Here is a 26,381-nt window from a genome sequence, read left to right on the forward strand (position 1 = left end):
TTTTTTACGTTGAGATCCTGTGCGGCTGGTTTCTTTGCAGGCCCTCTAAGATGGTCCTAGGTTCTAATTTAATTGGTTATCAACTGAAAATAAGAGATTAAGGCATGGATATTTGCATTGACCATAAAGCTACACTTTAGCAATATAAAAATCATGATAAAGCACGCATGTAAAATCTAAAAGGAAGCCTTTTACTATTAGGAGCGTCGGTACTAACTGAGTTGGGTAGTTCATGAGCAATTCAAACTCAACTCGGTCAAAACTCGATCAATGTTCGACTTGAGATGGCTCAACTCAATACATAACGAGTCAAGTTGAGCTTTCCTAAACGCAACTCAATAAGCTTGTGAGTTGCTCAATAATTTTTTAATCATTGTATAAATTACAGTATTTCAAATGTCAACTATATTTAGGATATAAACTATTAAAATGATTATTTTTAAGTTACATGAAATTACTATGGAAATTTAGAGCTTTACATTAAATACACATACGAGGTAATAGATTAAGAAAAAATAGAGGAAACTTTATTGCAAATAATTCTGAAGACTAATCAAGTATATATGTTCACCAGCAACTTGAACTTGACTAGTAGAAACCTTAACGAGTTGAGTCGAGCTAGAGAGTTTCAAGTTCGATGAGAAATAACTCGACTCAATTCCTTAACGAGTCGAGTCGAGCACAAGTCAACTCGTGACCGACTCACTCGACAAGCACTACCCCTACTCTCTAGGTACATCAAATGTATTGTACATCTTCCTTTTCTTTTTTACTTGCACCATATCTAATTTTAACGAAATATTCTCTCTTTCTCTCTCGTAGCACATATGGTCCATTTTTTTTATCTCTACCTATCACTATCCGTTCCTAATTTCATGTGCCAGCTTTCGATGGTGCAAGTATAAAAAAAAAATAGAAGCATATATTTTAGTTTGTACCTTGAAAGTAATTAACTAAACAATAAAAGATCAATTAAAGTACTTAACATTAAAAGACCAATGAAATTATAATACATTTTATTCATTAACAATTATACTTGCTACAATATGAAATAACTTCGTATAACGGTTACTAAGTCCGCTGGTTCTTTTTGGTTGGCTGCAAAACAGAACACAAAAACTTACCTTGTGGGTTTAACCAAAGAAATCCTTTTGATGAGTAAGTCAATACAATATATTGGTAACTCCAAAGGTGAACTATACCAAAATTTATACTGATCATGCTCAATATTCTATCATTCATATATTTCATTTAAGCACTCTAAAATCTAAACATTTTGTTTTAAATCAACACATGGATTCTATTTTCTTAGAATTAAACATTATAAGGGTGTAATAATAAATATGTGTATATGACTATCTCTAGACTTAACCCCACATTTAGGGGAAAAAATGATAATATAAGAGAGGTGTAAGGGGCGTAAAATATTATTTAGAACCTCATTCTTTAATTTATGCATCAGATATTATTAAATGCAATGATTATTATAATAAAGTTTAATATAGAAATATGTAGCCTATATTCACTTATTGCACCCCCAAAACCCTTATTACCTTCTCTAAAAAATTCTCTTCTTTTCCTCCCGAGAGGAAAATCTAATTTTAATAACTTTCTAAACCCTATTGTATTGTTTGCAAATTTACAAAGTTTTTCCTAAGCTTCATACAAAAAATGAAAAGTTTTAAGCATAAAAAAAATTCATTAAGGGATTGACATGTGTCGTTTTAATTCTCTTAGCAATTTTGTGTAATTAATAACTTCAACTGTAGATTTAAGTTTTACGACTGCGTATAATTATTCATATTATATTATAAGAAATCAATTTATAGAGAGGAAAATTACGACTATAAACATCTATTACTTCGGGTTTCCTAAATTCTACCCACTTGGCCACTTATCTAAACTCCTATAATGAAGAAATTTTTAAAAAAGGACCACCCAATGTGCTTTTAGTTTTTTTAAGGAGAAAAGAGTTAAAGTAAATCTCGTATTGTTAAGAAGCAATAAACAATAAAAGAAGAAAAAAGTTTTGTCAAATAAGAATGCAACAAAAGTGAATAGAACTTATAAAAAATGAATGTAAATAGATATTGTCATCAGGATTAGTTGGTAAAGTCTTATTTATATAATTAGTATACAAGACTTGATATTGTAGGCTGGTCCTATTCTCTAAGATAGTCCTAGTTGTTCTTTCCTTATACAAAAATAAAAATAAATCAGTGATATTGTTATTCCTATGATAATGCCAGATTAAATTTACAACTTTAGTACATCTCGGACATGAATTGAACGAGATTTCACCACCAACCCCAATGACCCAATTCCAACTGTTTGGGCCCATTTCTTGGACCAGCCCACCTATGACAAAGTTACTAAAATGCCCCTACATCTAGGGAAGCCATCCCTCCACCAGCTGGAGGTGACCAAAATACCCTCATTTATTGGGGCTCATATCCTCTATAAATTGGGGTTGTCTCATCAGACAAAGGCAAGCAACTCTAAGCTGTCAAACCCAGAGCATCTCTCTCCACATTGATCCCTTTCTCTCTCTACCTCAATCATTTACTGACTTGAGCGTCGGAGGGGCGATCCCGGGACCACCCCCGGGGTAGGCTAACCTTACCTTTTGCAGGATTCCGATGTACGGATAACGGAGCTCAGGCGTACCTTCTTGGGGCCCATATCAAGTTTCTCAGCACACATCAACACTTATGATCACCCTCTATTTCTTAGCAGAAACACCAACTCTTCAGTACAATTTTTTTTTTTCCGAAAGGAAAAGTGTTGTGGAATATATTAATGGAGGGACAACGTGTACATAAGTACATAAGGTGCAACTTCCGCAGAAACTGACATTCTCACTTTTGTTCAACACCAAAAAGTACAACTCTAGTAAGATTAGGCCCTGTTTGGCAAATAGAGTTTAGAGCTTAGAGTTTAGCTGTTAGAGTTTAGAGTTTGCTGTAAGAGTTTTAACTTTTAGTTTAGCAGATTTGACTACTGATTTGACAACTTTTTTTATAAAAGTGTTTGGTAAAAATTAACTAATTACTAAAAGCTTATTGCCATTTATTTGTGTAAAATAACATTTATAGACATTTTAATACATATGTGTAGTATTATTATTAGAGGCATAAAAGTCATTAAACACATTCCTACCTAATCCTCTAAAGAAAAAGCTCATAATAGGAGCTTTTTCATTTTGAGAGTTTTCATTCTAAAACCCTCTTTTACCAAACACCCCTTTTAGATTTTTTAACTAGTCAAAACTCTAAAAATAATCCAAACCTCTTTTTTTTCTTCCAAAACTCTACTCGCCAAAACCACACTATTACCATCCCTACAAACATGAGACCAAGATACACCTCTTGTCCTATTTAGTACAATCTAGAATTTTATGCTAAATGACATCCGCACTATCATCATTCATCAAATCATCACCGTCTCAACCGTTGAATTCTTAAAATATTAACATACCCCAAAAAAAACCAAACACTATATATAATATCATTCAACTTCTTTTTCCCTCAATTTTGACTTTCCTGAATTGTAAATCTTGCAGAATTTTAACTACAGGTACAATTCTCTAACTTCTCGATTTGCTCATTTCTTTCAATTGTGTATAATTTCTTGTAAAATTACCTACATTTTTTCCCCTCTTTGCATATGGTGTTCAACTGATTGTTGTTCATCAGCTGAGTATTGTTAATAATTTGTTTTACTTTGATGAAATTGATGAGAAGTAATATTCATTTAGCTTGAATTAGGGTTTTGTAAGATAATCAAATATCTCTTGGTTTAATTTTATGGAGACCTTGAAATTTTAGGGTTTGTGCAATTGTGCTTTTTTTCATTTTTCATTGTCGTATCAACTAGTAATTGTTTCGTTGATTGATTGTCTGTTATAGGAGGTAATTTTTACGCTGATTTGCTACTATGATTTTCATTTTTATGCAGAGAGAGATATGGTGCAGCGTCGAAGTATTATTAGTTTTCCTGTTATATGGAGGGAGAAGAAGTTTGTGTTAGAAATAAATGCAGAGGCATCTCTGAAGAGGTTGGGAGAGGAACTGCAGACTTTAACTGGTGTTAAAGCTGATACAATTCGGTTGATTATTCCTCAGCAATCCACTAAAAGTTCGAGGTTGTTGATGCCGTTCTCTGACGAGCATTCTAATCTTATGCTACACGATGCCGGAATCATAGAGGTGTATACTTTTATCCTTTTATCGTTAAACTAATGAGTGTACATATTTTTTCTTGTTTTGGAATTGTGCTGTTGTCATTTCTTTACTTTTGTATTTGCTTCTTGAAATATGTACTTCATATTAATCAAGGTTTGTTTACTACAGTGTTCTGGCTAGATGATAATGTGGAATTTTTTTTTGTTTAGATGGTCCAAAATATATTTTATCTTTTCTCTATTAGTAAGTCTTGTTTTGGAATTGTGCTGTTCTCATTTCTTTACTTTTGTACTCCCTCCGTTTTATTTAATTGCTACATTTTCCATATATGGGTGTTTTCTTTTAAGAGTTTTTTGTCAGAAACAACCTTTTAAAAGTGCCATTTTGTCTGAAACAACCTTATAAATTATTTTTATTTTTTGTGCAACCATGGTGAAATGAGAGAAAAGAGATGAAATGGCAAGTTCACAAGAGATTCAAATGGGGGCTGGCATTTGAAAGAGAGTAGAGAGAGAATGGTTTCTTTAGGTTTGAAATAGGGATTCTTCCCTAGGCTTCCGGCCAGTGCCGATGTGGTGGCTTCTTGTGCGAAGGAGAAGGCGAGAGGGTGAGGATGGAGGATGGAGAATGGGGTGAGGCTGGAGGTTGGGGTGGGGTTGGGAGGAAGTAATTGGAGGGAAAAAGAAAGGGAAGAGGGTAAAAAAAAAAAAGTCTTCGCCGGAAAAATCAAGTCAATGCCGGAAAATGGTCAAAGGGTCTGATCTGACAAGAAAATCGCATTTAAAGGTTGTTTCTCACAAAAAAAAATTTATAAGGTTGTTTCTCACAAAATGACACTCTTAAAAGGTTGTTTCTGACAAAAAACCCTTTTTTTAATTACTACATTGTTTAACTTTTCCTTATTTTGGGTACTTGGCCCACAATAACTGAATAAAGTATTACTATTATATTTGTTTTTTTTTTCTTTTTCTACCCGAAAGTACTATTTTTTTAATTTTCTCCATTATTTTACAGTAAATGGGTAAAAAAGTACTCTCCCAAAAGCTTGAAAGTGACATTGCCTAAATTGTTGTGCATACAACAATGTAGCAATTAAAAAAAACGGAGGGAGTATTTGCTTCTTGAAATATGTACTTCATATTAATCAAGATTTGTATACCAAAGTGTTCTGGCTAGTTGACAATGTGGAAATTGTTGTGTTTAGATGGTCTAAAAGATATTTCATCTTGTCTCTATTAGTAAGTCTTGTGTAAGACTCCTTATATTAAATTATGGTAAGATCACCTAACTTTCCTAGAAAGGTCACTTTGTAAGTTAAGGGTGTCATTTTATAGGTTAAAAGGGCCACTTTTAGATAATGGGTCACCTTCTACCTTGGATCACGTCTATCATAAGTGACCCTTTTAAGACAATAAGTTACCGTCATCTTACAATAAATTATGGTAAGGCGATCTTATATAAGATTTTGTATTTGTCTATAGTTGAAACGTAGGTGCAAAATACTGAGTTGCACTAGGCCTCATATGTATATATGTTTTTAGGGTAAGCCGTTAAGGATGATGGGAGTCTCCAAGAGTGAGATTGATGATGTTCTTAAAGATGCCGAAGCAAACCTGAGGATTGCTGGATTTGAGGAAGAGGAAAAGAGGATTAAGCAACGGATGTCCAAGGGTTCCCGTTTCCCATTGAAACTACCACAAGGGGCTTACATCTTCTGTGATTTCCGTACACTTGAATTACCTGGAGTAGAGGTACTTATGCTCTACTATATTATTTTGTTCTATTGCTTATGGGCGGTTATAGTTAAGGACAACCAAACAAAAGAAAGGGTTGAAAACTTGCAAGGGTTCAAAGAGCAACTGGTACTTTAATCATATGCGCAGAAGTAATAATGAATTTTGCTTGAGGAACTTATACATTTTCTCTTTTCCTTTTGCCTTTTACTAGTTAAATCCTCCACCCTCAGAAGCATTGAAAAGAATGCATATGCTTGCAGCTGACGCAGGAATTGTTGCTATCATGAACAAGGTAGTGATTTGTTGGTTAGGTGTTTACTACTTTTCTCTCTAACCGTCTTGTGAATTAGTTTTCACAAAAAATATGTTTGATTGTGGTTCCTTGCAGCATCGTTGGCGAGTGGGGATCATGACAGAGATGGCTCCTGTTGGTTATGTTGGTGTTAGCCCCAAATGCCTTTTAGGTTTTAATAAGGTATATGATTACTGTATGTTGATGTTAACATTTCTAAAAGGCTTTTCCTTTTGTTATCCCGTGTCTTTTTCTTTGTATCTTGTGTCTTAGTCTTTCTTTTGTTTCTGATCTGATGCTTATTTCCATTGCAGAATCAGGGAGAGGAAATATCTCTTCGTCTACGGACTGATGACCTAAAGGGATTTAGAAAATATGAAAGTATCAAGAAAACTTTGCTGCATGAACTTGTAAGCTTTCTCATCAATTATTAATTCATTGCAAAACAGAACTTTGATAATTATCTTTGAAGCTGTGGATGTTACAGTTTTCTGAACCTTTTAGCGAATCGGAGATGTTTCTTGTTACCTTAATTTTCTTCTATACCTCTAAGTAGACATCAAGTTGCGAAACCCGTTCATATATTGTCTCTTAAACTAGGAGCTTTATTTATTACTAAGCTGTGTTCATTGTAGCTTCTGGATTGTCTACAGTCTGCAGTCTACTCTACACTTCTGTTAAAAATGAAGAAGCTATTTAGAGTGATCCTTTTCTTTGTATCATAAATATTATTTCAAAATGCATATTCTTCAGCTCTAATAACATATTTGGTGTATTGTGTGTAGTTTTCTTTTTGTGCTAGACAACTATAGGCTTGTTTCCTCTCAGCCTTGCTTCAGTTGAAGTTCTCTAATGAGATTGGAGATTTGCGGGACATGGGTACCCTTTCTTCGCTAATTGAGGTTGTTAATTTTGGTTGCTAATGAATGGAGTGGTCTAGGCTAACTATAAACATTAGAGGCTCTTTATCATAGACTTGATTTTGGCCTTCTTGATCAATCACTTGAGGATGCTCAGTCTTGCAAGGCAATGCACCTTCTAGATTGAGCCATTCACTTTTTCAATTTATGATTCAGCCATTCTCTTTTTCAATTTATGATTGAGCCGAGGAGATCCCTATTCTGGTGCATCTTATAGGTGATACTTTTTCTGATTCTTTCATATGAAGTTCCTATTAGTTGGGAGTGTACTGTTCCTTGGACGCTACTCACTTTTAGAACATGTGGGTTATTGGCCCGCTTAAAGTTTTACTTAGTTTATCACTTCTGGGCTAAAAACTTTTTTGGAAATGCAAAGTGGTCTAAAGGTGCTGTAGTACATAAGTGAGTAGTTTGACAAAACTGAGTGGCATATTGCTTTCTCACTCAATTTTTTTTAAAGAATGCTTAGCATTACCTGTCACTAAAATATGCGTGGTTCGAGGGTTCGAGGGGTAAGATTTTGCATCATAATTGGAAAGATATGGAAAGATCATTAATATTTGTGATTTTGACAAAGTAAAAATATATGAAAGATGAGCTTTAGGACTGGAATAAGAGTTCAGGAAACTAAACCAGTTGTACTTGTCCAGCGAGCAAGCTTGTTATACACATATTAACAATAAACAAAAACTGTAGCTATTAATTAATTGTTGATCTATGATAGCTCATGAATTAACTAATTTAACTTTGGGAGCACAAGGCCTCACCTAATAAAAATCACATTAACTAATCAATCAATCACAAGACAAAAACCCATGCGTGGTTCCCATGAAAGCAATTGATAATAATTTAAATCCATAAAGCTAAACTAACCTAAATATTTGGGTAGGGACACAAACATTAGCAGTTGTGGCATGTGTAGTACGACCTTGATCTACATTAAATATGGATTGATGACCTAGTTGAAAAGCAGTATTGTTGTAAGAACTTTCCAGGAGATATATCCTTAAGAGAAAGGAGTATGAATTAAATCAAGGAGGATGATGTTAATTATACTCATCTTGAAGTTGGTCAATCCGAGAGGTAGTTAAAGGTGATAGACAGTGTTCTGATCAGATCCCACAGCAAGATATTTTTGTTCCAAGACATCATGTCATTTTTTGAAGGTGTTTGCACTCTAGAGTTTAGACTAAGGACCTTGAGGGGAAGCTCATAACTGAGGGGCTTGAGTAGATACCCAGTTCTGTCGCTGAAAGTACTTGGTCTGGACGACCCATTTAAAGGAGGAGATTTGTAGTTTTGCTTTATTCTTTTTTATCTTTCTAGTTTGTCTAGAGAGGATTTCTGTGCTCCCTGTTTATTTTATTATACTTGACTTGCCCACTTAAGAAGTTACTGTATTGGGTTCAAATATCACAGTTGTTGCTGGGTTGCCAACTGGCCTTATTTGGTTCAACTATATCATTGTTCGGTTTTTATTAGTCAATCTCTTTCACCCTAGTGGGAGAACCCCCCCCCTCCCCTTTAAAAAATTCTGCTTGTGATCGTTTTCAACGAGTTACCTAGAAATCCGCTATAACAGGATTGAGGGTCTAGAGAACATTGTTGAGCTCAAACTTGCCATTCTAAGCCTGGGTTGGCAAGCTCTCAGTGGAGCTTGCTGCTAAGATGTCAATCAATAACTTCACAAATTTAAAAGGAGCAATGGGGAATTAGTAACCAGATGATAAATTTGTATATATTTCTCTGGAACTAAAGACAAATACGAATGTTCACATTGAAGCGGTGAACTCTCTCCAAAGTCCAAAATAACTTCTCTCTTTTTTAATAATAATTCTTCCCTCCATTGCGTTATGTAAATTCTCTTGATCTCTTGATTACTTCTCCACTACTCTTCAAATGAACTCCCTGTTAATTTGAAAAAACTACGCCCTTTCAAACTGACTCCACTTATGCACAATTCACGTAACTAACTAATCCCACTACTGACGGTGAGATCACTTAGCTGCCCTTCTTGCATTAGTGAAGCTGATGGGTGGCTTGTGCTGATGTATTGAACGTTGGAACTTACTGACTTGCAAGCTTGGGTTCATATAGGCTCAAGATGATGATCATGAATCAATCATATGTGAAGATCATATTTAGGTGCAGCACACCTCTATAAGAGATCATTTGGCCATCAATTGGGAGGGAAAAGTCAAATTATTTTCTTCAGGCCTCTCTAGTCTTTTGTTTTTCGTTTTCCATTCAAACAGAAAAATGGTCAGGCGACTTGCACAGGATCAACCTTAACACATAATTCGATTGATAGCAGAGAAATATTGATACAATAATGAAGTCACATGAGAAGGAATGCAATTGTGCTGATAATTACTACTTTGCTGCCTGTTCCAGCCTTTTCTTCTGTTTATTATTTGTAAGTATTAACCAGCCAAAATATTCCCAAATAGGCTTCTTTTAGAAGCTAGTTGAAAGAGGCTGCATTGGGCTAGTAAATTCCACTAATTACAAGGCCTCACCTGGGTCTTTGGAAATATGATTTCACATGGTATAGATATCATAAGAATTTGATACAAATTATCTTCCTTGAAGACAGAAATTCCTGACAAGTATGGACATAGAAATATATTGGCCAGCCGCCAGCTATATTTAGCTTGAAATACCTTCTTCTGGTGCTGAAATATACTTTTTGACTTCGATTCCTGTTTCTGAATTTTTTAATGGTGCAACCTTTCCAGTGAACAGGATCATGCTTCAGTAGTAGTATAGTTACTTACCACTGCTTTTTCAACATAAAATTTTAATTGAAGCTGCATACTTTCTGGTATGGTACCTTGATGCATGGAACTTAGATGTGTACTTTCATTACAGGCTCACATGGTCTACTCTGAACATGATGCAAACTTCTATGCTCTTGATAAGCAGGTAAAGTAACCTTGCTTTTCATACTCCATAAAGACGCTGATGCCTAACAGCTTCCTCATAAGAGTCTTGCACTTACGATAATATGATCTCCGCAGCTGAATCAAGAAGCTTTTGCTTTAGACTGGACAAAATCAAGGAGTCATACCTTGGCTGATTCTCGGTTTTCGGAAGATGATGATTTGGATATGGACCTTGATTTGGATAGCAGTTGGCCTCAGAAGCTTGGAGGAGAAACTTCACTTATGTCTGCTGGTGCTCGTGCGGCTTCGGTGGCTGCTGCTTATCATCGTTTAACAGATTCTTCCACCCTCTCTCAAGGATCTTCTGCGCATGATGTGCCAAACTCTAACAATCATACAGGTGACGCTTATGGCACTTTAATCCCAGTTGATGCGTTGAAGAACGAAGAGCTGCTTATTCAGAATCAATGTGATGTGCCATATTCTGGAGTTGTTGATGGTGTATATATGGTGAAGCCCAGCTCTGATGACACTGAGATGAGAGCTGTTGTCCCCGAATCTACTGCAAGTAGAAGCTTCGATGGTGCAACTGTGCATGAGGAGCCTGATCCTGATGATTCAGAAGTTTCTGAAAATGGAATGGTAGCTCCGGCTGATAAGTCTTTGACAATGCAGAACGAGATCACTGAGAAAAGGAATGTGACAACTATAAGTGTACCTGATCCTGATGATTCTGAAGCACGATATTATCTAGGAAATGCTATAACAGCTGTGCCAATGACTGTTACTGAAGAAGATCAATTACAACAGAGAAAGGTCCATGTGGAACCAGATCCAGATGATTGTCAAGGGAAGAATGCAGGACAAACACAGCCTGATCCTGATGATAAGGTTGAGCCCCTGCTGCAAATGCCAGATTTCATGGCTGATGAGCCAGATCCAGATGATGAAATAAGGAGGATCCAAGACCCTGCAGCCATGTTCTTTAATCGACTTAACAAAGCCATTGAGTTTCTGCGTACTGGACTTAACCCCTCAGAGGCCATGGTGGTCCTACAGACTCTGCTGAAAATAATCAGGTAAGATTGTCATTCATTTGTAGGACATTGAATACGATTGTTTCCAAAATAATGCCGGTAAATAAAATACAAGTGAGTCGATTAAAATTCGAATGTCATAGCTCTCTTGTACTTTTATATAACTTTTCATGCTTGCACAGGAATTATGTTGACTAATGATATCTTTTGTTGCAGAAATGTTTCTGAAAATCCTAATGAGATGAAGTACAAAAAACTCCGCAAGGTACATTTCCTTTGTTCTTATTGCAGATATTCTGCTCACTTCTCTTCTTGTCGTCCCCTTTTTAGGGCACAATGAGCTTTGGCTTAATTCTAGGAATTTGTCATGTGTACAACTAATAACTGCTGATGTTGTTTGCTCGAACATCTACTAGTTTGATAACTTATGACTATTTAACATATTTTGATATTTACCAGCTTAACACATTTTTATGAGATGTTTAGAGAGAAATGGAAGGAAAAGAAAGGAAAAAGGAACCAAAAAAATTACTGTTTACATCATCTGTTTTAATAAGTAGGAACTTAAGGGATTATTTCCATAAAAATCTCATCAAGAAATCTTCTATACTTTTTTTTAAAAAATAATCGAAGTTCAATTTATTTTCTTGTGTAGTCCTAACTCCTATGCATTAATTAAATCTAGGCATGGGATAGTAATATAACTAATAGGAGAGAGAGTATGCAAGTGGTTATAATATTTACATGAAATACGTAGTCAGACATATTATAAATTTACATGAAATACATGCTAATATGTTCTAACCAATTACTGTAGCTCTAAAAACCAAGAAAAAGTGGAGAGAGAGTATGCAAGTGGTTATAATATTTACATGAAATACGTAGTCAGACATATTATAAATTTACATGATATACATGCTAATATGTTTTAACCAATTACTGTAGCTCTAAAAACCAAGAAAAAGTGGAGAGAGAGTATGCAAGTGGGTCATATATTATTTGTTAAATAGGAGAGAGAGTGTGGAGGTGAGTACGTTATTGATTGTGATTTTGAGAGATTGTAAAAAATAGTGGGTTCATATGGTGGAGCAAGTAGGTAATGGAGTTACATTTTTTGTTTGCCAGAAATGGGAAGAACTTCATGGAGCACCCTTAAATAGAAAGTAGGTAGAACTTTAGGGAACGAAGGGAGTATATTCTAAACATATATTATTCTGTAGAATTGGGTAAATCGGGTCCAGTCGATAGAGTTTAACCCTAACCGAAGACTAATGGTGTTATTTGGTTCTAGTCATTTGGGTTTCTTCTTGAAACCTCTTCTAGCACCCAAGAAAACTAGGATCCTCATTTTGGACAGATTTCTTACGTGCATCAATGGTCCCCTATGAGGAAGAAAGACATTGGGAGGAGGGAGGTAGGGGGTGGGTGGGAAAATTGAGCCAACTCGTTTACCGAATCCGTCCTAAGGTAAGCGGGTTCGGTTGAGATTTTCGATCCATTTACTCGACTTACCCGTTTAAATAAATGGGTGAGGTTAAGGTTTACATTTTCAACCCATTTACTCAACTTACCCGTTTAAACTATAGCCATGCATACTTTTAGGTGAATTTATTGTTGAAATATTATTAGTTTTATTTAAAATTTAATAGTAGGAACCAAGATATATATATAAATATATATATATATAAATATATATATATATAGAGAGAGAGACAAGATCACATGAGAAATGAGAATGAATCTCAACCACACGATTGGATTAGAGTTACAACACTTAGTTCATTAGAGTTATACCCCCTATAAAGTTTTGAGCGAATTTTTTTCTTCTAATATTCATTTTTTGGAGTTACATCACTTATTCATAAGAGTTATATCGCGTAAAATTCATTCTCATTTCTCATTCTATATATATATATATATTATATATATATATATATAATATATATATTATATATATATATATATATATATATACATATGAGAACCATTCCTTATGGTGAGAAGTTGAGAACCGTGTGAATCACTCATTTTTCCTCATTTTAAGAAGATTTTGATCATTTCACAATGTTTTTGCTCATTTTATGTTTTTTCTCATTTAACTTTTTTAGCCTGATTTTACATTTTTCTCCTTTAAGATTTTTGCTTATTTTACGTTTTTGATAATTCAATGTTCTCTAATCATCTTTTTCTTTTTTTTGCCCATTTTAGGAAGTTTTTGCTCATTTCAAGTGGTACTCACGGTTCTCACTAGAACCGAACACTATATATATATATTTATGTGGGTTACGTGGGTAACCCATTCAATAAATAGGTCGGGTTAGGGTTGAGTTTTTCAACTCATCAGTAAATGGGTTTGGGTTGAGCCATGTTCAACCTGTTTAATATCAACCTGAATACGAACCCAACCCGATCTTGGGTTAACTAGACCTAGGTAAGGGAGATGTATAAGTGAGAGGGAAGGTACTCAAAAGGAGGAGGGAAGGTAGACTGTTTAGTTGGGAATGCTGGATGCTGCTGCTGAAGAGAGGATGAGGTTAGGGGGTTTCTTTTCTTTTTTAGATTATTGTTATTCCTTAGTCCTTACTGATCTGTTCTAAGTACACTTACCTCTTTGTTTCTGTTTCTTATAAATTTATTGTCTGGAAGTTGATGGCAGTCAATAGCACCACCTTTCAATAATATACTTCATTGTAGATTTAAGGGCAACTTTGATGGGGATACTGAACACATTGCACCAATTAAGTATCAGATCAAAGGTCATGCACATGCAGGGAGTTGTACCTTTTCGATTTAATGTTTGATCACAATGTATTTTAAAAAGTGGGCATCTCATATCTATTTGAACAGCAGAAAGGCAGCTTCCATAGAATACTTAGTCACTGGACTGAAAGACCTGGACATGCAATGCAAATCTAGGATAGATTAGAATTATATAACATCAACCAAGTATCCCTCCTCACATGATCAAAGAGAGAAAGAAAAAACAAAAATGTAAGATTTAATGCAAAGCTGGCTTGAATATTTTACTTGATTGCAATTACTTAATCATCTACCTTTTCTTTGCCCCATTCCCCAATACTGCAGGCCAATCCTTTTCTCCAGAGGAGCATAGCAAATCATGAAGGTTTGTTCTCTGTTAAAATTTTACTTTTTTTTTTATTTGGTATATGACTTGCATATATTGGGGATAGTCATGCCTATGCATCTATTCAGAGATTCCATGTTATATATAGTATTGATGGAATTAGGAGGGCATTCCCATGGGGGTATCAATAAATTCTCTCTTGGTGCTATAAAAAAAATGAGGAAATTAAATAAGAATGAACTTGTATTTCTACTGTTTGCAGTTGCCATGGAAGTTCTCTTCTTGATTGGTTTCAGTGAAGAAGTTATCACTGATGAAATGGGGAAGGCTGAAAGATACTTGGTATTAAAACGGAATGATCCGGGTTTACTATGGCTTGCAAAATCTTCTCTTGAGACGAGCATTGCAACGTGATTAGTGAGCTCGTGACATATATAGATCATAAAGCATTTGATTAAGTGCTTATGGAAATCTCCTGTGTTGTATTTTATTGTACATTTCATATAGCAATAAAGATATCTTGAGCTGTAAATGGTTATTTGATTTCACATATAGTTATTGTCTTGTTACCACATATAGTTGGATGCAGTCTAGAGTTTCTGCTAATTGATGCAGCATTATATGTAAAATGGTCTTTATTGAATAAATTGTAATTGTTAGGCTGGTGAATTGGCTGTTTGCAGCACGTCTGTTATGTTTACCGACCTCTTTATCATATACTCTTTACTTTCCTGGATTCATTCTACTATTGGAACACTTCATCTGCGTACTGTACTCCCTGTTGTAATATCTAGCAACTTCGGTTGCCTCGTCTTCCCTGATTATCTCTTCGATAGTCGTATTTGAACTGGATCAGCTGCTTGCCAAGGCCCTGGTTACCGCGTCAACTGAACCCAAAACAGCAGCAGCAGCAGCATCTGATCTTCCGTATAATGCCCTGCACCATAATTGACTTGTGTATCATCTGCCATGAAGTATTAGTTGAGGTCCGATTAGTGATTGCCATACTATTTTATCTAGGGGTTATTCGTCATATTATTTCTGGGAAGTTAATACAAAAGGTGACATATTGCACTGTGATAGGAGTTACTTATCATGTTCTTTTTATCTTACTTTTTCCGTTTCTCTTTAATCTATGCAATTTCCTTTTTAAACCGTTTCTTTTTAATCTAAATGTTCCCTAAATGTTCCCTCCCAAAAAACAGAAGATAAAAGTGAAGTGAGTAAATTAAAATGGAACGTGGAGTATTATTTTACGTTACTGTTTTTTGGGAGGGAACATTTAGGGAATCACTTATTTCATTATGTATAGAAAATTTATTGCCTTAAGACCTTAATCAAGTATTATATATACAAGATACTTATCTTCTTGTGAATGTGTCACACTATCAACTTGATTGTGCGCCACAGAAGAGTGTGTATTGAGATAGATCGTAGGAACTAGGAACACAAGCCGTAAAGCTAATCCTTGTGCGCAGTTTGGCACTTTAGGCAAGTATTTCGAGTTTGTGTGTTTTATCTATAACATTTATTTGAATATCGCTAGGATTTTGAGATGAAATTTAAATAGGAAGTAAGTTTGAAGTGGAAGGTTGATCTTTTTTTTAGTATGGTTTGATTCTAATAAAGATATTCTAGTTTGAAGTTCTAAGTCTTTAGTTTTAAATTTCAATAGTTGTTCTTTTAAGTTCTTTTACTTGTGATTTGAGGGTGTTAACTTCATTTTGTAAATCTTTAGTTGTAATTTGTTTGAAAATATTAGGAGTTGGATATTGGTCAAATATTTTTGATTAGGTGACATGTTCAGTTCTAGTAGGATTTTCTTTTTTACAAATAATTTCTTTTAATTTCAAAAGATATTCTTTTTTATATCTATGTGTTATTAATCTTATTTATGAATTCAAATAAAAATTCTCTCTTCATTATTTTTTGTAATAACATTGATAGAAGGAAAAGAGATAATGTCTACACATTTTTAGGTATATGCTCAAGATCCTTATTTGCAATAAAAATAAAATAAATTATAGCCTGTTGGAATTTCCAGACAAAAATTAATAAAAATAAAAGATCCTGCTAAGTGATTAGGCAAAAGTAAAATAACATATTGTACTAACATTTTCAATGCAAGTGTTCAAGTAATGACTTATCAACTTCATATACCACCTAAATATATATATGATGAATACATTTGAAGATACTCGTGCATCACACAAATGGACAAGACAACAAAAACTTCAATCACATAAAAAAACAAAAGGCAGAAAATGCCAAAATTTTATGTACTACATCTATTTTACTCTGAAGATCACAGCAAAGGATACATATCTTTCCACACCAAGACAAAATTCTCAATCAAAGAAAAATATTACAGAGCCTCTTACTCCACGAAAAGAAAAAGAGACAAAAAAGCTAGAAATTCAAGAATCTGAGATCGAATTATTCAAAGGTGCTTAGTCAGTATGATAGATACAAGTTACTTATCTTCTTATGAACGTGTCACGTCATCAACTGATTGTGCACCACATAAGAGTGTGTATTGAGATAGATCATAGGAACACAAGGCATCGAGCTAATCCTTGTGCACAGCTTGACACTTTAGGGCTTTAGGCAAGTAATTTGAGTTTGTGTGTTTTGCTTGTTAAATTGGGTGCCACAAATAAGTCAGTGACACATCAAGATCAAATTTCTTTCAACCAAATGTGCATATTTTTTCAGCTGTGTACATAAATGAGATGATTATCTTTTACAACTTATGGACTGTGTAAGTTCAAGTTTTGGAATAGTATGATACTATGCATGCCCTTGAAAGTCTAGAAGAGAGTAAGAAGCAAGGGATACCAAATTCATAGTATACGAAAGGATTTTAGAGGTGATACTGAATATCTGAGTTTCAACTAGTTTAATATATTTTAGTAGTTTTTGCTTATGTTATACTCCATAGGATGAGGATTCAGCACTTCCTAATGCAAAAGACAGTAATACTAGTCACACAGACATTATTGATCAACTAGACAGACCAGGCACTACAACAAGGTAAAAGTAAAAGGCAGGGATAAATGAAAGCTTTTCCAACAATATTGATACTTTGATATCACAAAAAAGCATCAGTGACTAATCCCAAGCTTTACACCAGAAGAAGATTTCGACATCAAACAAGGCCGACAAAAAACAAGGGCAGCAAAATGTAAGAAAATATCAAGATGCTTTGATGTCTGAATGAAGCTTTGATATCACAAAAAAAAAAGAGAATAATCTAGTTATGGTATCAAGCACCGCCCATTGAAACATCACCGACACCGGAATTGGGTTGATTTACTGTCTGACCAGCTCCAAAGGCAAACTGTTGAGGAGGAACATCTAAAGGACGGTCGAAGATGGAGGGACCCGTGCTTGTGTTGAAAGCTGGTACAGGAACCGCATCATTCTTTGCAAACCCAAAACTGAAAGTCTCTGCTGGAAATGTGGTCTCATTAGACCCAAATATCTTTTGTTCATACTCCTGCAATTGCTGGGAGACAACTAAATAAACACATTTAAAAAAAAAAAAATGTCAGCATTGAAATTCCATAATGGTGGAAAGACTAATTGGTCCACAACTACTAGACGCAGCTTAGTTCCATACAGTAATGGATACTCTGTACAAGACTGACGTGAGAAGCCTTCCTATACAATGGTCAAGCATTAGCTTTTCGCTAGGGGGAATTTGGGGAATTAGTTTAAAAGGAAATGTATCCAAATAATTTATAAGATCAATATATATAAGATTGGATAGACAGATTCATGAGCTTTAAAAGAACTGCAAAACTATAATTTTTGTAAGATCTATGCCTTGAATCTGGTGAAAGTGTGGCAAAAACGGAGCAACGGAGTGCTCGCCCGGTCAACCGGGTGGGCTCTCCTGCCCAGGTGACTTGGCCCGGGTGACCGGGCGAGTGACCAGGCAGCAAGACCGTCAGAATTGCTTGCGCGCCCGACCGGGCAGCTTGGCCTGGGTGACTGGGCGGGTGCTGCACGACCGGGCGGATCTTGTTTTGACGCGGGACGGTGATTCCGAGTCGGGTTATATAAATAGCTTTAACCTAATTCGTTATTTTGTCGATTAGAACATTAATCACATCTGTAATTCTGTTTTCCTCACATCAATAAAACTATTCTCTCTCTTCCCGTGGACGTAGCCAACACTCCGTTGGTGAACCACGTAAATCTGTATGCGAATTTCTTTGTTTTGCATTCAATTGTTTGTTCATTCTCACGTCTGTCATAACAAGTTTAAACCGCTGATTCACTTTCGCTAACCAGAAAAATACGAGATAAAAATTCTCTAACGCACTTTTACATTCCTTAATCTTAAGGCACTCGCTTTTAATGGTCCACGTCAACATTTTATGAATTAAATTGTACTGTGTGCACCTCAAAGCAAACATGAACTATTAAAAGAAGCGTTATGGAATATGTATATGCTGCTCAAGTACAAAACCATGACATAATCAATCCAAAAGAGGAAACCAGTGCACTAGGATACGAGCTAACCTTGAGTAAGCTCCACAGAAGCTCTTCGCTCTTTCACCCATTGGTAACTCTGTGCAAGCCTCCAACCTTTGCATTTCATCAAGTATGACATTACTACAGCTGGTGACCTGCAACAGAAACTTCACACTTAGTATATGAATCAAAAATCACGGATGCAATTATGTACTCAGAATGAGTACTGAAGTGGAGAGGGAAAGGAGTGGAATAAATTAGGGCCCAACAAAAGGGGGTCTCCATGATTATTTCAGTCCTTATTTAGATAAAGATATCAACAAGCATAGGGCTGAGGAGTGAAACCTCAGCAGTAAGCACCCTCTAATTTTTTGTTTGCATTTCAGCTCCTGGTATGTGGGTATTCAAAGAATAAACTGATCACCAGCATCTTTATTGCATGTCACCACAATTTGCATATATCTTATCAACTAAGTTTTTTAAAATAGAGGCCCTTATTGTAAGTGTCACACTGTGTAGCCTCAGAAGCCCTGGGGTGCAGACGTGTAGTGTAGGTGACATAAGCAAGCAGGGTATTCACACAACAAAAAGTGTAAGTTCTGACTACAGACCTACTCTTTCCTGACATGCAATGTACAAGAACACGAGCCTTCTCCCTCTCACATTGTTCTGTCATACATGAAAAAATTAGTATTCATATTTACGCATATAGATAAACGTGCATTCAACAGGAATATATATTCCCTACAGAAAACAAACTTAAAAGCAGAGAAACAATCAGATGAGAGAGCATAAGAGTAATTCATGCGTCATAACTTATAATTGGCAGATAAATGTTCTGTATACCGAAAAAAAAAAAAAAAAACACCATCTAGAGTAAGCCATCATAAGGTATGCTCCAAATCATCCGAAGAAACAACTACGAATGAATAGTATTTCTTCTTGTAAATCCACTATCTAATACTCTATTATGCAGCAAAAGGGGAAGTGTTACGATCGGGGGAAAATTAAAGCCTCGAGAGAGATTTACTGAGACTAAGTTCATGATACATACAACTCAATTTGCAACAAATTGAGATATATTTACATCCTGAGAAGATGCATAATATTGCAGCATAAGTCAAACAATCTTCACTAATTTGTGATCAATTTTGCTAGAGGAAATTCACAAAGAAACATGGAAGTTCTTGTCGAGAACTAAAAAATTAAGACCAAATGTTCTCTAAAATGAAAAAACAGTGAAAATAAGGGGAAAATGACTCAACATTTAGCCAACAGTTCTCTACAATCTTGAAGGAAGAGAAAGATAGATAGACATTCAAATTTTCAATGCCTAATCCCTCAAAAAAAAAACTTAAATTCCAATTCAGTCACATATTCCAATCCCTCAAATGAAGGACTTACATAATTTGACCCTAAAACCTTTATGTCCAAATCCAAGTCTCTCAGTCACTATTGTTTGGCTATTAGAGTAAAAGGGAATTTAAAAATGGCTAAAGTAGCATATTAGAATCGATCTAAATTTGGCATTCTGAGCCATATCCAATTGTTGCGACAATTAACAAATGAAAAGGGTATTCCCCATTTTGGATTGGAGTTCCGATGGAAGAATTGCTAGAGCAACACAGCACAATTAACCCCATTTATTGATACTTTATACAGCTTCCTTTGAGCCTCTGTATCTATCCTTTTTTCTCATTCTTGTTTTCAGAATCTTTATTTTTGTTTTTAAAAAGAGTGAGTCAGGATTGCCTATAGTTGTCACCTATTCCCTCCGTCTCTATAATAAGTATGGTCCGTTTACTCTTGCACAATCTCCAAAACTTATGCTCGACCATCAGTATCTTTTATTATGTATAAGTTTATATTATGAAAAGTTGATAAAAAATATACGTTATGATGAATCTAACAAGACCCCCCACATGATAAATTCTCTACATATCAATGAGACTTTATGGTAAAAGTTTGTGAACTTTGACTCCTAAAAAGGAAATGGTGCCTACAAATCGGGACTGAGGGAGTATAGCATTGTCAATTAAAGATGACTCTTTCTTACCATAGGAATAAGATACTAAGATGTCTAAATCCAATCCTGCTAACCCAATAAGGATAGGAGCTTTAGACTCATGGACCATGTTGACGCTGATTTATTGACTGTAATAGCTTTTCAGACATCCAAAACAGTGGTGATGGAAGGAATGCTATGTATTCTGGAAACGTAGAACTTTTTAAAGACAAAAGACTGTGTCTATTAGAGAATAATATGTTAAAAAAAAAAACCTTTGCAGCAGCGTTGACTGCTGAGTGACTAGTAAGACATGGCCTCATTATGACAGTGCAAGTCTTTTCTGGCTACTTACCCTTTTCGAAAAACTTCCCTAAAAATAAAATAAATAAAAAATATCTATCTACAAGCTCTCTCCGCTTCTGACATACACCCATTCTACTGGAATGAGTGTAAAGAAGGACCATATAGGATATCCATAATTGTCCTGCATAACCTCTAAACATTGCAGCAATTTTTTTCCAAGATTGATAAACCTCCAGAAACAAGTTTCCAAGTAAAGATCTAATGCTTAGATACGATGGCACACCATGTTGCTGCTGTCTTGCACAGGCATAAAGTTAACAATTCTTAATTTAAATGGGAGGCCATTGTTCTAGAAATCACTCTAAGCAACAATAGGGAGAACATTATCCTAAATATAAATATATGTCAATACTGAGCTTCACAGTTCTCTGTAGTATTTTTGGTTTAAATTAATAAGAACAACATTCAACACCCTCTCAGTAATAATTATTCAACAGAGGCAGACAGCTCTGACCATAAACACTTTTTGTCAATATAGCTAAACCATGAACAAGCTATAAACATGCTGTAGATTAAGAAACAGCAACTATGATGTATACTCACCTAAAAATTGGATTGCATCATCAAACGATAAGCTTTTGTCGTCTTGGAGGGAATGGTAAAGAAACGAATTTCTGTAGAGATTTTGACAAGAAGGGACAGTCTACATGCACAAAACAAGAAAATATCTCAATCACAAATGCAGTTCAAACAAAAGAGTCAGTAGGAGACAAGAACTTAAGTAATTGAACTCCTGGGTTATCTGCCACAACTTTGGATCAATAACTCGCATATGCAGAAAAATTCTAAAAGGCATCTCCGCCAACAATAAGTTACGCATAAAGTTTGACCCACAATACCATGAAATAAAAACATAAATTCACTCTCCAGTCCCCAAAATCATTTAGGACCTGAATGTTTGTATTATGAGTGATCGTTAAAAGTCATTGTTCACTCTACTTGGGTTTCATAAAGTTTATTATTTTGATGAAAGACTAAATGGTATCTTCTTCTAATATTATATCAGCAAAACATAATCAATCAAGATAGGATTTTGGCAATAGTGAGTAAACAATCAACAAAGATCGTGGAAATGTAGTCCAAAAAGGTTGGGAAAAATTGATGGGAACAATCCCAACTATTGGCTTTCCGCCATTTTCAATCCCAACTTTTGATTATTTCTCATTGGTCCAACTTTGAGATATTGTTTACAAAAATGGTCCCCGTAGACCGGTTACCGGTTTAACCAGTTTATTCTTTTACCGGGTTTCCCCTCTCCTTCCTCCTGTTTCTCCCCCGCAAGCCCTCCTCTTTCCCCTTCCCTAGCCACCCCCGAAACCCCCTGCCCTTCCCCTGCATATTGCCTGAAACTTCAACCTTAACATCCTCCATCTCTTTCTCTTCAAACCTCCTCTACTGTAAAAATTGTCATTAGCCAAACTCAAATCATAGTGGAATACTAATCAACTAAACATCTTTGCTTGAAATGAAAATCTCCAAGACAATGTAACTAAAAATGACCAGAATTTAACATCATAATTCACAAACAACCAAAATCAAATTCAAATCAGAATGCACTGATTTTTCTATCCCGAATTTTTTTAGAACATCTTTTATTTTCTGTAACAATTTGCCACTAAAACATTCTGACTTCCCTGCATTACTCAAGTTCCCTGCTCCGATATTTCAATCCAAAATTTTCAACTTTTTGATCTTTAATCCGTCACCAATCTATCCAATTCTCTCTCCTCTGCTACTGTACTTCTGCTTGCTGCCTTGCTCCCTTCCTCAAATTCGCTGCTACCAAGCTTCCCGTGAGCTAGTGTTGCTGCCGCCGGGGCTGCGCAGTTGCTGCTGGTGTCATGCTCGCCGCCGGTGCTGGTGGTATGCGGAGCTTCGTCTTGGTTGTGCACCCGACCTGTTGTTACTGCTACTAATGGTTGCTACTATGTTGCTACTCTCATGTCAAAGCTAGCCCAATTCTGATTTCTTGGCAAGGACTTGTATTTAAGTTCTCACTCTTCATTATTTAAAATATGTTATTATACGGGTTAAATTGTCTAATGAATTTCACTAATAGTTTAATTCTTTCATATACTTAAATTGCAAAAATGGTAGCCAATCATAAGGTTTTTGTAGAGGTTTTTGTGAGATCATATAAGATTGAAAATCTATCTCCTCCCCCACTAATTTAGAAGTTTCAGAGAATACAAACGCCTTAAGGAATCTGGTTTTGATGCGTTAATGGGGCTTCATATATTTGGGGAAGTTTTCAATTTGCCAACAACTATTATTGGCGGCGCGCTGGTGAGATGAAGAATAGAAGCTGGTGGTTTAACTTGTTTTGGCAGGTCATTAACCTGGTGGGACCATTTCGGTAAACAATACCTCAAAGTTGGGACCACTGAAAAATAATCAAAAGTTGGGATTGAAAATGGCGAAACGCCCATAGTTTGGACCGTTCCTGTCAATTTTTCCAAAAGGTTACTGTCCATTAGAAACTTATTTATGTTTCAAGTCATAAGGATAAACCTTAAACAGAGACCTATTGTCCATTAGAAAAATATTGCTATATATAAAATTTAAAACTTAGACATGAAAACTTCCATGCACATTAGCATCTAACAAATTAATTTCTAGAAGGAATAAGATATCAGCCTATATTTAAGCCTGCATGATATTTGCTTGCTTTCAGACTTTGAATTAGTGACTTATGATTTAATATGGAGCGGACCAGATAGTGTCCTCCATAGACTAGATTGTTTTTAAGCTTTATAAATAAGGGTTCAGTTCAGCATACAAAATTACTATCTCACTCAAGCTCAAACTCACAAGGTTAAGGACTTTAAGTCTAACCAATCTGTAGAGAGCCTTAATTTTATCATTTCAATTGCTTTAGCTTAAGAACTTCAACACTGAATTTACAGATCTAAAGATCAAGGAATATGATCAGGATCCATTTGAGAGCTAGAAAATTGCAACTAATTTCAAAAGGTTTTGCTGCAAGTAGCCTTATTTCTGTTATTGATGAGGTTATATGACAGCTCAAGAGCCTTACTTGAGTTAAGTACAAGTGTACTAACCCGACCATAATGAATGTTTTGAAAATCCAAATCAGAGTTTCTTAGGTAGGGGTAGTAAATTGAGTGGCCCCCAGAAATCAAGGTTTTTTTTTTTTTTTTGTGTCTCTTAATTGTTACTGCCTATCTTCTATTAGTTGCATTACCATTTTTGTTTAGATGGGTATCATACAGACGTACATTTCATTCACATTCATTATCATATTCAGCCCTCACCCCCTAAGATGACCACTGTTTTCACCTCAGGAATAAAAATGGTATATATGCACCTTCCTGGAGAGTGGAGACTACCCTTGAATATACTCAACCAGCTCCCCATTTGCTTTGTCCACAACTCAAGTACACCCTAAACAAAACCATACGCATCCTTAAATTCAAAACATTCATTGAGTATGCCATTTTAGTTGTGAATTTAGATCACTCTGGTAACACCAAATGTATATTAAGAGTTTGTTGGTGCAAGAAAGTCATAGATAAAAGCTTTCCCCTTCTATAACTAGGTAAATGGAGTAAAATAAGGCAACTATTGAAATAAGTATTCCCATAGCTCTTCAAAAAAAGTTGTGCATTTACATTGCAGATTAATGAGAACAATTTTAAGTGTAGTTTACAGGTCGAAATTTTGTATCCAAACCTTGGGCAACATATCTTTATCCAAGAGATTATTCCTCTTAATTCATAATGGTAAACTAAGGAATGGCATATATTTCAACCATAAGCAGCGAATACCGAATTGCATATCAATCTACCAAAAACCACCTCAAATCTCAACTACTGCCAACTGCAGCCTAAACACATCATTAACATATTCAACACTGCGACCCCGAAAACTACATACACGCCCAAATTCCTCAAATGGCTTAAATCCCAACAGTTACAAACAAAGTAGTATCTTATTTCTACTTTGAACCATAAATTCTACAGCAAATCACAAAAAGAAACTTAAATTATGCACCCTAGTACCCAAATAAATCAACAATATCAAACTTCAAAATCACCCATCAAATAATTCTTCCAAATAAAACTTACCCATCAAATCAATCAGAAAACTTAACCAACAAAACACAAAAAAGCAGTAAACTTGCAATAAAAAAACCAATGAGAAGAAGGTAAAAGAAAGAAATTTACATTGAGAATTCGAGAAATTCCCTGAGCTTTAAGAAGTTCAGACCTAGAAGCGTTATCATAGCTACCAAGATAGAGAAAATCAGGCAAGATCTCAGAAGGAAAAGCACCAACTTGAATTGAACTTCTCTCAGAAGTGTCAGCCATACGGTGCCCACAAATCCCACAAACTTCACCTTCTTCATACTTGTGGTAGTGCCCACATATCAAACATGGGTTTTCTCTCTCTCTCTTCCTCATAACTTAGATTGATTTACTATATACTTGAAAAAAAAAAACTCTCTGTCTAATTCTATGATGAAATACTGTTTCTTGTATCTCAAATTGGTGGGTTTTTTTTGTTTTGTTTTCCTTTCAATTGTTTGATTGCGTGATCATTAGTTTTACTGGGTTTTTTTCTTTTTAGATTCGGTGTGATGTTTTGAGTCTCAAACTCTCAAGTGTTGGACAAGGCAGAGAATAAGTAGGGGTCATGAACTTGTTCATGTAGTAAGATTTATAGTACGAGTTAGGCAAGTGTGGCCTACTGAGTACTGGGTTGACAAATTTTTTGTAATGTGCTTAGGTTCTTGGGGATATTTTCAGCGGTTTTGCCTAATTTATACCTCATGATATTGAAGTATTACTTTCTGTCTTTTTTTAGTTGCTACATTTATTTTAGTATACAAATTAAGAAAATATGTGGAGATCATTGAAAATTAGAGTAATAAAGTTAAAAGTATAAAGTAGTTGTCTTTTTGTATGATGAAGACAAAAACACAAGTATAAAGGTAAATAATATGTTGGTACCACTACTAAAAATAGAATTATTTGGCAAATATAACAACTTAAAAGAGACATGTCTAATGACAAAATGTAGCAACTAAAAGAAGATAGAGGGAGTATGGCGCAAGGAGATTAGAGATTAGGGATGGGCAAGGGTAGGGTCTGGGTCGGGTCCAGCTGGACCCTAGACCCGGACCCTAAATATTTTTGCAGACCCGGACACGGATCCTAAGGGTCTGAAAAAATTGGACCCTGACCCGGACCCTTAGGGTCTGGAGGGTCTAGAGGGTCTGGAGGGTCCAGACCTAAATTTTTTACTTTGCCAAATTTTCAACATTATTAATATCAATAATCATCTGAAATTCGCATGAAACAAACACAAAAAATCGCATGAAACAAACAAAAACATATAAATTGAAAAAAACGAAACAAACTCAAAC

The 26,381-nt window shown here is 35.3% G+C and overlaps 2 protein-coding genes across 3 annotated transcripts; one reads left to right on the top strand and one right to left on the bottom strand.

Moving 5' to 3' along the window:
* Positions 1 to 3,405: 3,405 nt before the first annotated feature.
* Positions 3,406 to 14,895, top strand: LOC104902736 (hypothetical protein). 2 transcript variants are annotated; one of them, XR_007269512.2, is made up of 12 exons: positions 3,406 to 3,576; positions 3,958 to 4,208; positions 5,726 to 5,935; positions 6,132 to 6,212; positions 6,309 to 6,395; positions 6,527 to 6,622; positions 10,004 to 10,057; positions 10,153 to 11,096; positions 11,271 to 11,319; positions 13,263 to 13,587; positions 14,139 to 14,178; positions 14,402 to 14,467. XR_007269512.2 is itself a non-coding variant. In XM_010690633.4 (11 exons), the coding sequence occupies exons 2-11, from the start codon at positions 3,966 to 3,968 to the stop codon at positions 14,551 to 14,553; spliced, it is 1,956 nt and encodes a 651-aa protein (XP_010688935.2). In that variant the 5' UTR covers positions 3,406 to 3,576; positions 3,958 to 3,965; the 3' UTR covers positions 14,554 to 14,895. The 2 variants fall into 2 exon arrangements, 1 of the variants encoding a protein (XP_010688935.2); XM_010690633.4 differs by lacking the exon at positions 13,263 to 13,587 and having other exon boundaries at positions 14,402 to 14,895.
* A 2,297-nt stretch (positions 14,896 to 17,192) lies between these two features.
* LOC104902737 (protein-tyrosine-phosphatase IBR5) lies at positions 17,193 to 25,727 on the bottom strand. The gene is made up of 5 exons (XM_010690636.4): positions 25,180 to 25,727; positions 21,536 to 21,635; positions 19,233 to 19,290; positions 18,670 to 18,776; positions 17,193 to 17,658 (listed from the first exon to the last, which is right to left on the bottom strand). The coding sequence occupies exons 1-5, from the start codon at positions 25,414 to 25,416 to the stop codon at positions 17,405 to 17,407; spliced, it is 756 nt and encodes a 251-aa protein (XP_010688938.2). The 5' UTR covers positions 25,417 to 25,727; the 3' UTR covers positions 17,193 to 17,404.
* Between the last annotated feature and the right edge of the window lie 654 nt (positions 25,728 to 26,381).

The sequence above is a fragment of the Beta vulgaris genome, chromosome 9, assembly GCF_026745355.1.
Source record: "Beta vulgaris subsp. vulgaris cultivar EL10 chromosome 9, EL10.2, whole genome shotgun sequence".
NCBI classification, from domain to species: domain Eukaryota; kingdom Viridiplantae; phylum Streptophyta; class Magnoliopsida; order Caryophyllales; family Amaranthaceae; genus Beta; species Beta vulgaris.